Source organism: Watersipora subatra, chromosome 10 (genome assembly GCF_963576615.1).
Source record: "Watersipora subatra chromosome 10, tzWatSuba1.1, whole genome shotgun sequence".
Classification (NCBI taxonomy): Eukaryota; Metazoa; Bryozoa; class Gymnolaemata; order Cheilostomatida; family Watersiporidae; genus Watersipora; species Watersipora subatra.
In genome coordinates, this window is record NC_088717.1 from 3851285 (window position 1) to 3864288 (window position 13004).

Consider the following 13004-nt stretch of genomic DNA (forward strand, 5'->3'; position numbering starts at 1 on the left):
GTGCGTAACTCAAACTTCTATAAATAAAGAGCTCAATGAATTCCGTAGAAACATTTTAGAGGCTGTTGTTTATTTTCGCGCCAGTAAAGCACGCTGTGAATAAAAATATTACATATTCAATCGAAGTATTTTCGCTGTCACTAGTCCAATCAGTACTTGCCTTACTTTGACAGATAAAAGGGAAATGCCTAGTATAGTAGAAGCAAAAATTTTATTTGTTCAGTAGTATCGTTAAACATTGGTGAACTAGTAGCTAAATAGCTAGCCAAAATTGTTTTTTATTCAATTGGAAATGAGTATATTTATTTCTATATATAGTAATATTTATTATGATTATATGAAACATGCAATCAATATTATTTATAGATAATAATTGGCCATAATTGATTTATAGCTAATAGTTGAGGGAGGCCAACTCCCAAAAGATATTCGGTCTGTTCGGTCATTCAGTGCGTTCGGCTTTTCGTATCTACCGCTAATAAACTACTAAACCAAAGCTTAAGTCTATGCATTCCTATGACAGCTTCATAACAGTGCAGTTATTAGGCTATAAGCGGTTAGAAAAGAATTTTTATTAAATACACCCTGAAGTAGAAATTTTAGCTTCAAGAGCAAATCTTCCATAGAGCTTTATTTCCTTTTTACAAAACAAAAAAAACTAAAAGTTTTCTTATCTGAACTTTAAAAATTAAATTCTGATGAGTACCTAAATTCGGAGTCATTCTGTTACAAGATAATTTTACTTTTGCTTGCACCCACATACATTTCATAGATGCTCAAAGTCACATAAAACAGCTTAGACTAAGGCAATGAAAAGAGCAGCATAAGGTCTCCTGTATAATTTCGGTTACCATTGTTTGCAATCAACTTAATGTATTAGGCTGTCGTTTTAGCAGCATCTAGTGGATTATTTTTTAGGTTGGTTTTAAGTTCAAGTCTCTATATTTTTGCTAATTTATATATTGTTAAGTTTAAAGTACTAGATTTTTAAGCTGATGATAAATAACGCGGAAGCCTCATAACTAAGCAGGTTCAAAGGCCGAAATGCATCGCTAGTCTTAGCAATATAAAAATGCAAAAAGTCTCACTTCCTTAAAAATAGCCTTACCTCCTGCAAATGATGAACTGATCAGGAGAAACAGAATTAATAGGCATGCTAGAAGCGACTTCATTTTCTCCCAATACTTTCTAACATGCAGAGCAATAGCTATTCTTCCAAACAGTAATTTAAAACTCGCCAATGGGAAGAAGGCTGTAGTTTTGCTGCCTGAAATAAAACGATTTCAATTGGTATCACAATATTTATTACTTGTTGTCTAGAGTTCAGTTTTAAAGTGGAGTGTTTCAGCTTTATCATATCTCTCGTTTATAGAAAACTAGCTGTGCCACCCGACATTCCTCGTGTAATAGAAGAGTATTTGGACTGAAGATTGATTCGTATTAACCATATAACAACATTTTCCAATCTAACTTTCAAACTACCTATCATGAGAAGTTTTTTGTCTTATAAACAATAAGAAGTAGTGAGAGTTTTGCTATTAGCCAGTTTCATAATGTGAGTGAGCAGCTTATCGTGACGTTATGCTATAACCCGCGTCATACGTAAAGCAGATAGGTATTGCTCTGATATAATGACAGGCTAGCGATTCGACTTCCGTAGTCTAGTGGGCAAGGCGTAAGACTGGTGAACTGCTTGGTCCGAGATTGAATCTTGTTCAGTATGAAATATTTTTTCCAAGATTTTAAGATCTATAGTCAGATTTCCGACAAACACGTGGACACACAGACAGATTTTTGAGAAATATATATATACTATATATATAACCATCTATATATATATATATATATATATATATAGATGGTATATATATATATATCTATATATATATATAGATAGAACTATATATATATATAGATGGTTAATGTATATGATATTAAATTCAACGAAACATAATATATTCAACAATGCAGTGAGTAATTGTCATTTCCAAGCTTATTTCGTCCAATATATTAGGCTCAGTTCTTACCTTTATGTCACCGAGTCTAAAGAACTCTCATTTGAGTATGCATGGAATCTGAGGAGCCAGCAGTGAGGGCTAAATTTCTTCTAAATGAAAATTTAAAAATTCAAGCAATGCTGTTATGCCGTAACTCTGCAAATACCTCATTTGCAATAAAGGCAGTCGTTTGCTTTTCTTGTATTGCTTTTTATTTGTACACAATTCATTAGGCAATTATGACAGATAAGCACAGCTGCAAATACTCATTAATATAAAGGAGAACATTAGAGGCACATTTTGAATGTTCTGTCGTGTCATGCCCGCGCTATCACATGCTTTTGTGTGAAATAAGAGAATGTTTATCGTGATCTATACAGCCTAATCCTGTCTAGCTCTATTACGGACAATATAGAGGGTGCTCAAAGGTTTACTTAGTGGGTGACACTTTGCACTTGATGCAGAGATAAATTTCATTGGCAATAAAATATCGTGGCACCAGAAAATAACATCAAATTCTGTTTTGCTAGCCTTTCCCAATTAGTAGCTAGGATAGTATTGGGGTACAACGCAAGCTATAGAAAGCGGATTGCAAGCACTACACAACGTCATTAGAGTAATCCTGGATTATTATAATACAGTAGACGCTCCTACAACCTATACCTCCTATAATGTACCTCCTACAATGTAAATTCCAGATAAGGCAAAGAATTGATGTGAAGTTTTTATTTCGTACTACGTAAAAATTCAAGATAACGTAAAGTGTCAAGCTGAGTGAGTTCTCAAATTCAATTTGAATGTTAATCTATCTTGTCGCACTTGCAAAAGAAAATCATGTTTATATAGCCTTATATTTATTATATATACGACTTAAACGACATTCTAGTTTGTCATGATAAATTGTCAGATGTGTCGACAAAACTGAAAACAGGTAGCTGTGCGATCAATTAGTGCAGGTGTTACAGCGTCAATCTACCAATATGAATGTCACGAGTTGGAGCATCATTGAAAGTTCTTTTTTATCCTAACCTTGACCCTTGGGTGCAGATATTTGATGAACAGGTAGTAGGCCTACCACATTTTATTGTAAACATATTTTTGCTTTGCTTTATATTAGCAGTATAAAATATTTGTTACTGGTTTTACTTTAAATAATAGACTTTGCTATTTAGAAAGAATCAGCAAATTATTGAAAAAGAACGTCAAATGTGTGCGCTCCCATAAACTTATTGTAAAATCTACAACAATCATGGTCTATAAGAAATTGTAAATGCTAATTCTTTCACAAATGAACTGAAGCGCTACCTCAGACAACCAGACTAGACTAAACTAACTAGACAGACTTCTGTTGACTCTACTTTCAAGTTCCGCGCCTTGATTAGCCTTGCTATTGCGCACAGGGGCCTCATCACCACCTTTCCTAGAGTGCCATTTTTTTCTATTTCTTTTGCCATTTTATACTGTAAGAAACACTCTTCATATTATTTTTTTGTAGTTATATCATAGATAAAAATAAACAACTAAACAAACAGATAAAACCAGTGAGATTGATCAGAAAATAGAAAAAGTTGTCAATGCAAACCAATAATATGGAACAGACCACAAATAAAAGATTTTAAGTCAAGATTTTCCTTGTTGTATGACCAAAGGAGTGAGTTTAGACAAGTCTTGTAATGGATTAGGCAATTTGCATGTATTTTGCTGTCCTTATAACATAAATTCCCTATAATATAAACATTTCTGGAGTGGATTATTTATGTTGCAGGAGCGCCTACTATATACTAGTGCAGTGGCAGTCTTGTGCACCGTGACAGATCATCAGGTGTAATAACTATGTGTACAATTATTCCACTATGTAACAAGATGGTTGTTATTATTAATACTCGTACCGTGGTAGTCTAGTGTGTTGTGAGAGATCACCATGTGTAATAACTATGTACACAATTATTCCACTATGTAACAAGATGGTTGTTATTATTAATACTAGTACCCTGATAGTCTAGTGTGCTGTGAGAGATCATCATGTGTAATAATTATGTGTACAATTATTCCACTATGTAACAAGATGGTTGTTATTATTAATACTAATACCCTGGCAGTCTAGTGTGCTGTGAGAGATCATTATGTGTTATAACTATGTGCACAATTATTTCACAATGTAACAAGATGGTTGTTATTATTAATACTAGTACCCTGGTAGTCTAATGTACTGTGAGAGATCATCATGTGTAATAACTATGTGTACAATTATTCCACTATGTAACAAGATGGTTGTTATTATTAATACTAGTACCCTGATAGTCTAGTGTGCTGTGAGAGATCATCATGTGTAATAACTATGTGTACAATTATTCCACTATGTAACAAGATGGTTGTTATTATTAATACTAGTACCCTGGCAGTCTAATGTACTGTGAGAGATCATCATGTGTAATAACTATGTACACAATTATTTCACAATGTAACAAGATGGTTGTTATTATTAATACTAGTACCCTGGTAGTCTAATGTACTGTGAGAGATCATCATGTGTAATAACTACGTGTACACAATTATTCCACTATGTAACAAGATGGTTGTTATTATTAATACTAGTACCCTGGTAGTCTAATGTACTGTCAGAGATCATCACGTGTAATAACTATGTGTACAATTATTCCACAATGTAACAAGATGGTTGTTATTATTAATACTAGTACCCTGGTAGTCTCGTGTGCTGTGATAGATCATTGTGTAATAACTATGTACACAATTATTCCACTATGTAACAAGATGGTTGTTATTATTAATACTAGTACCCTGGTAGTCTAATGTACTGTGAGAGATCATTATGTGTAATAACTATGTACACAATTATTTCACAATGTAGTAAGATGGTTTTTATTATTAATACTAGTACCCTGGTAGTCTAGTGTGCTGTGAGAGATCATTGTGTAATAACTATGTACACAATTATTTCACAATGTAACAAGATGGTTGTTATTATTAATACTAGTACCCTGGTAGTCTAGTGTTCTATGAGAGATCATCAGGTGTAATAACTATGTATACAATTATTCCACTATGTAACAAGATGGTTGTTATTATTAATACTAGTACACTGGTAGTCTAATGTACTGTGAGAGATCATCATGTGTAATAACTATGTGTACAATTATTCCACTATGTAACAAGATGGTTGTTATTATTAATACTCGTACCGTGGTAGTCTAGTGTGTTGTGAGAGATCACCATGTGTAATAACTATGTACACAATTATTCCGCTATGTAACAAGATGGTTGTTATTATTAATACTAGTACCCTGATAGTCTAGTGTGCTGTGAGAGATCATCATGTGTAATAATTATGTGTACAATTATTCCACTATGTAACAAGATGGTTGTTATTATTAATACTAGTACCCTGGTAGTCTAATGTACTGTGAGAGATCATCATGTGTAATAACTATGTGTACAATTATTCCACTATGTAACAAGATGGTTGTTATTATTAATACTAGTACCCTGGTAGTCTAATGTACTGTGAGAGATCATCACGTGTAATAACTATGTGTACAATTATTCCACAATGTAACAAGATGGTTGTTATTATTAATACTAGTACCCTGGTAGTCTCGTGTGCTGTGAGAGATCATTGTGTAATAACTATGTACACAATTATTCCACTATGTAACAAGATGGTTGTTATTATTAATACTAGTAACCTGGTAGTCTAATGTACTGTGAGAGATCATTATGTGTAATAACTATGTACACAATTATTTCACAATGTAGTAAGATGGTTGTTATTATTAATACTAGTACCCTGGTAGTCTAGTGTGCTGTAAGAGATCATTGTGTAATAACTATGTACATAATTATTTCACAATGTAACAAGATGGTTGTTATTATTAATACTAGTACCCTGGTAGTCTAATGTACTGTGAGAGATCATCATGTGTAATAACTATGTGTACAATTATTCCACAATGTAACAAGATGGTTGTTATTATTAATACTAGTACCCTGGTAGTCTAGTGTGCTGTGAGAGATCATTGTGTAATAACTATGTACACAATTATTTCACAATGTAACAAGATGGTTGTTATTATTAATACTAGTACCCTGGTAGTCTAATGTACTGTCAGAGATCATCACGTGTAATAACTATGTGTACAATTATTCCACTATGTAACAAGATGGTTGTTATTATTAATACTAGTACCCTGGTAGTCTAATGTACTGTGAGAGATCATCATGTGTAATAACTATGTGTACAATTATTTCACTATGTAACAAGTTGGTTGTTATTATTAATACTAGTACCCTGGTAGTCTAATGTACTGTGAGAGATCATCATCTGTAATAACTATGTACACAATTATTCCACTATGTAACAAGATGGTTGTTATTATTAATACTAGTACCCTGGTAGTCTAATGTACTGTGAGAGATCATCATCTGTAATAACTATGTACACAATTATTCCACTATGTAACAAGATGGTTGTTATTATTAATACTAGTACCCTGGTAGTCTAATGTACTGTGAGAGATCATCATCTGTAATAACTATGTACACAATTATTCCACTATGTAACAAGATGGTTGTTATTATTAATACTAGTACCCTGGTAGTCTAATGTACTGTGAGAGATCATCACGTGTAATAACTATGTGTACAATTATTCCACAATGTAACAAGATGGTTGTTATTATTAATACTAGTACCCTGGTAGTCTCGTGTGCTGTGAAAGATCATCATGTGTAATAACTATGTGCACAACTATTCCACTATGTAACAAGATGGTTGTTATTATTAATACTAGTACCCTGATAGTCTAGTGTGCTGTGAGAGATCATCATGTGTAATAATTATGTGTACAATTATTCCACTATGTAACAAGATGGTTGTTATTATTAATACTAGTACCCTGGTAGTCTAGTGTGCTGTGAGAGATCATTGTGTAATAACTATGTACACAATTATTTCACAATGTAACAAGATGGTTGTTATTATTAATACTAGTACCCTAGTAGTCTAATGTACTGTGAGAGATCATCACGTGTAATAACTATGTGTACAATTATTCCACTATGTAACAAGATGGTTGTTATTATTAATACTAGTACCCTGGTAGTCTAGTGTGCTGTGAAAGATCATCATGTGTAATAACTATGTGCACACAATTATTCCACTATGTAACAAGATGGTTGTTATTATTAATACTCGTACCGTGGTAGTCTAGTGTGTTGTGAGAGATCACCATGTGTAATAACTATGTACACAATTATTCCACTATGTAACAAGATGGTTGTTATTATTAATACTAGTACCCTGATAGTCTAGTGTACTGTGAGAGATCATCATGTGTAATAATTATGTGTACAATTATTCCACTATGTAACAAGATGGTAGTTATTATTAATACTAGTACCCTGGTAGTCTAATGTACTGTGAGAGATCATCATGTGTAATAACTATGTGTACAATTATTCCACTATGTAACAAGATGGTTGTTATTATTAATACTAGTACCCTGGTAGTCTAATGTACTGTGAGAGATCATCACGTGTAATAACTATGTGTACAATTATTCCACAATGTAACAAGATGGTTGTTATTATTAATACTAGTACCCTGGTAGTCTCGTGTGCTGTGAAAGATCATCATGTGTAATAACTATGTGCACAATTATTCCACTATGTAACAAGATGGTTGTTATTATTAATACTAGTACCCTGATAGTCTAGTGTACTGTGAGAGATCATCACGTGTAATAACTATGTGTACAATTATTTCACTATGTAACAAGTTGGTTGTTATTATTAATACTAGTACCCTGGTAGTCTAGTGTGCTGTGAGAGATCATTGTGTAATAACTATGTACACAATTATTCCACTATGTAACAAGATGGTTGTTATTATTATTACTAGTACCCTGATAGTCTAGTGTGCTGTGAGAGATCATCAGGTGTAATAACTATGCGCACAATTATCTGTAGAAGCTAAAAGGTGGTGGAGTGGAGCAGCCGGTAGCTTGCTTAGCTAAGAATTCAAATATCGGGTTCAATTCTCGTGTGGTAGAATCTTTTTTCTAACACTCTTGGCACAGCTTTAGACAAACAGAAGAATGGACGGACACTGTTCTTATTATAGTAAAAGTTTCTCTAGTTTGAGCAACTACCCTACAATTATACTAAAGATGTATATTTGTTACTCAATGATAAATTGCATAAAAAAGTAATATATTTTGTATTTGAGCAATTTCTCGAAGATCAACAATGTCTGCTTATTTTACTGCAAACAGAGACTGTGCACATTGTGAAGAGTATTGTCACACGATGTCTTTGCAATTTTGGCTGAACTTGTCAAAGTCTAGAGGCAAGGGAACCTCAAAGACTGGAGGCATACCCAGTTCTAGAGAGCGACTTAAGGTTTGATGTCATTCTTGTAACCACCAGTGGCCTTTTTGAAAATTAAACCTCGACCCACTATTTGTAGTTCAGACATACCACTAAGCATCAGCTGCTCTGCATCTTGGATGAGAACCAAAACACTGTTCAAGCAAAAAAAATGTCAAAAAAGAGTGAAAATAAAACAGTTGATCTCTGATTTTTTTTAATCTTTCAAATGATCTCTTTCCTTATGCTTCAACTATCTGCATTGCACGCTTACACAGCCAAAAGACTTTAACGTAACTCTTACTGTGGTGTTAATTTGACAAGAAACCATTCTTTGCAGCAAAATGTGTAGTATTTTCAAAATGCTTGTCATTTTATTTAATGCCTTTTTCAAAACTTGCAGCAACTATAAAGTTTTTGAAATGAAACCGAAGTTTGTGCTTGCTGTTAAATGTCTAAGCATGAAGACTACATGCTGACTATTTGCTGCTCATCATAGAAAACTTTGAAATTAAATCATTTGGATAAAGATATTTAGCTATTGCTTCAATGATCTCCATTCCTTTCACGGTGATCTAGAATAAAAATAAGTTGCAAATGCTTATTAGAGTCTGCGTTAAGAATGCAATTATGTCATGACAAACTACCAAATATAACTAATCATATTAGTGTTTTGCGCGTTTCTATTTGTTGAATTTTCTTATCCTCTGTTTCACTACTCGCTCACATTACCATGAAGTAACCAATATTTTATTTAGTTTATAGAATTCTCACGGTTTACTGATAAATGGACCACTGAATCATTTCTCAGGTAATCAAAGCTCTGTATACTTTACCTGATAACCTAAGCTTGCCAAATTACCAACTAGCGGTCATGCAGTTTTGGTGAGCAAATTCTCTGTTCTACAGCTCTTTGAGAGCCGCTAAATTTAATCTCAAATATATGATGATTTAGCACAATATATGGAAAATATATTGTTTTAGGTTTCAAGCTTAAATAAAATTTCATATGTAGTACATTTTTAATATAGCTAATCAAACAAAATATTTGTCTATTAATTTGTTAGCAAAGCAAATGGAGGAGGTAAATAAGTTTTAAATGGCTATATGTTCCAGCAAATAAAGCCAAAAGTTTATTGGGTTTAAAAACTATGTAAAAATTTGAAAGCATCACAAAACTAACAATTTTATCTAAATGTAAAACAAAATGTAACATTAAGAATCCGTTTATTGACTTAATAGTAAGTGTGTTACGTACTTCACAAGCTATGTGTGTATTTTCAGTATTGACTGGGTGCTGCTACTATATAGATTAAATGATTGTTGTCAGCAAATATTTACTTAGCGGAGCAGGATGGGAGCAGAGTAAAACTGCTCCCATCCTGTTATATTCCTAATGACAAGTTGTAGCATAAGCAAGGCATAATCACTCCAAATATGATTTACAGAACTTTTTATTTCAGGTAAATAAAATAAGAAAATATGCTAACAGACTTGGCCACTATATTAGCCCTTGATTTACAAGCTCTTTTAATTTTTTAATACTGTGGTTGGAACAAGTCAGATTGCCTAAGACCAGCTCGGCCAGGACGCTTGGCCGATAAATGAGGCAGTTTCTCTGATTGACTAACAATAGGCGGATTTGGAATTCCAGTATAAAGAGGCGGAGACTGCTCTGCCAGCTACAGATAAAAGACGGACATGCGCAGAAAACAAGGCAGAAACATATTTGTACCTTTTCTGTGTATATTTGGTAGTGAATTTTGTATATGCAAATGTAAACTTGGCAAATGTAATTTTTTTGCGAGTTATTCTTGGGTGTGTTTGCTACAGCAAAAGATTGGTTAATTTCCTTTACATTATAAACTAACCTTTGGTCAAGGCCATTAACTAAATGTCATGTCATAATATGTTAGGCTAAGTATGAAAGAAGTGCCAAAAATTTCTGTCAGCACTAATTCCTTTGTGTACTTAGACAATGCATTGACTGGTAACTCCCGATGGCTCTCTTAACAAATATTTGCCTACCTAATACATGTATATTTAATTAATCTATTGGATTTCTAATGTAAATAGAATTTATGCAAACATAATCAAAGTTTACTTTGGTTTAGCAAATAGTTGTTATCGCTCATAAAGTGGAGTAGCGAGCCAGCCGAAATGGCATCTTAGTGATACCAATGGCAAAATCAGAGTGAATAAAAGTAATTTATGCTGTTGAACCAATGAAAACCTAAATAAATGAACTTTAACATACCTTGTTACTAAGTGTTTTCTACCTGTGCATAGATATTAGCAACAGTAATTTTCTGTCTGTTCATCTATTTGCTTCTTTATATACTCATATAGCATAAGAATTGTTCATATGCGTTGTTACCATGGTTGAATTGGTCTTACATAAAGTTGTTATGCATTTAGTCTATGCATAAAAGCATTCTGATTTATTTACAAATTTTTCGAAATAGTGTTTCAATACGGTGTTTGAAGCATTCAAAATTCAATTGAAACTGAGTCAAATTGCTGAATTGTTTTTATATATTGGAACCAAAACATAATTTGTTGAAAATTTCGTGAGAAGTTCAACTATTGTACACCAAAAGGACTTCTGAAGTCAAAAAAATTTTAGGCCATAGTCTAACCATTCGTTTATTTATTTTTCATTTTACGTTAACATCAAATGAACTTCTCATTTCTTACCCTATTTACAAAGGCCGCTGAAAATTAGTTTTTGTAAAAGCAACCACAGTACTTGCATCCCTTGGTACTTGGCTGTTCAGCTTTCACAGCTTCAGTAACTCGCAGCGATGAAATACACACAAAATAAATAAAACAGAAAAATGAAAATGCATAAATCTGTCTCCAAATTTTGCCCAGCGAGATCACTCTGTAACCATCATTGTGACAGCAGTAATGCGGTTCGCTGTTTTCCAGTCACAGTTATGAAATGTTAAAGTGCAAAATGATTGTGACAGCCTTCACCAGGTCTCTTATATAGAACTTTATTGGCAATAATTTCATTTTGCAAATAGAAATGTTTTTTAAATTAAACACCTCTTAAACACCTTTGACCCTCAAAATCATCTGATAAACCTAAAAGAAGAAAAAGAGAGAAATTATTTTGATTAATAAACAAGATATGAGTTTATTAGTTTCTATCTCGCGGATTTTGGCTTTCTACAGAAACGACGGTTGCCATTGGCCGCAAAAAAAACAAAAGCATACCTGACCTTCGAGCAATTATTAGTTTTTTCAACTATAGCTGTTATTTTCTGCTTTTTAACTGAGAAAATAGAGACTGCATATTTTGTACCCAGTGCAACCTAACACAGGAGTGCTAATACGTATAGCACTCCTGTGTTATATGTAGCATTTTATCAAACTGTTAGATGAGCAACTCCAACAATCTAAAAAGGTTCTCAGATACAGCAAGTGAGACTCAACTGATCACAGAGGTCTGAAGCGAAAAAAGAACCGAGATTTGTCAAGGAGTTAAGCAAAAGCTCCAAAATTGAAGATTTTTAATATCTTTATATAATACATTTGTTTTAATGCTATCTGCCAGTACTTGAAATTTTTATTATTAGGTTTTTAGCTGCTGAACAATTTAAAAAACATACAGTAATAGACTTACATGAATATCTGCTCAGTATATGAAGAACATATAAGGTTTGACTGTATATTCAGTGCTGGCTCTGCCCAGAGTACAGTCTCAGTGTATCAGTTCTCTGTGAAATTATCTTACAATCACACCAATCCATTTAGTTGTTTTTCTTGTACTTTAGTAATTTAAATGCCAGGAAACTTATCAACCTGCATGTTTCTTTGCTAAATTTGCAGATATTTAACGGTGTTCGTAGACAGTGTTGAAATATTGCTAGAAGGAACTTTCATACAAATATATACTAGGAGAGAAATGTCTTTGTTATAAGCCAAGCAGTAACAGTAGCAGTAGCAGTAACTGCTTTTAGCTGAATAATTTAAATAAATATACCAACAAATCAGATGAAAGAAAAAAATTAACAACAATTTTAAAGAATTTTTCAGATAAACAGCTATATTTTGCAACAGATCTAAATGGCAAGAAGCAAATATAGTTTAAGGAGTGCAAAAGAAAAAAGGAAAGTGCAAAGTTAATATGCCCATTTTTCAAACTTCATTAAAACATCAAATAAAAATATTTAGACACTTATATAAAAAACTGTAACTGCTTTTTTTGCAACGTTTTGCAAGATTTTGTTCTAAATGGAAAACTGTAAATTATCAGTAACCACTGCAAGTTATAAAGCTAAAATATGTACAATAAAGATTTTTTTGTGAGTTGGTTGGGAATTGCTTCTGACAAAGAAAGCCTAATTCAAAGTACATTATATTAAGGGAAAAAAATGATAATTTCACCTTCAAAAACGATCTTTTAAAAGATTTACTTGAAAAATACTTGTAGACTGTTTCAATGGTGAGTTCTCATATAATATACTCAATCAAGCTAAATAAAAGTAGAAAAACTTCAATTACATTCTGTGGGTCTGACTACATTTTCTGCAGGTTTTTATGCACACTCTGCATATAACTCTATGGAATCTTTTAAAACGCAATAACATTAAGAGATACTTAGTGAGCGGCAGTT

At 32.8% G+C, this 13004-nt stretch overlaps 1 protein-coding gene across 1 annotated transcript in view; it reads right to left on the bottom strand.

Moving 5' to 3' along the window:
- Positions 1–13004, bottom strand: part of LOC137406258 (uncharacterized) — a 45954-nt gene that overhangs the window by 13072 nt on the left and 19878 nt on the right. The window contains exon 17 of the mRNA XM_068092797.1: positions 9926–10062. Coding sequence (XP_067948898.1) covers positions 9926–10062 — 137 coding nt within the window. The remainder of the gene's footprint in view (positions 1–9925; positions 10063–13004) is intronic.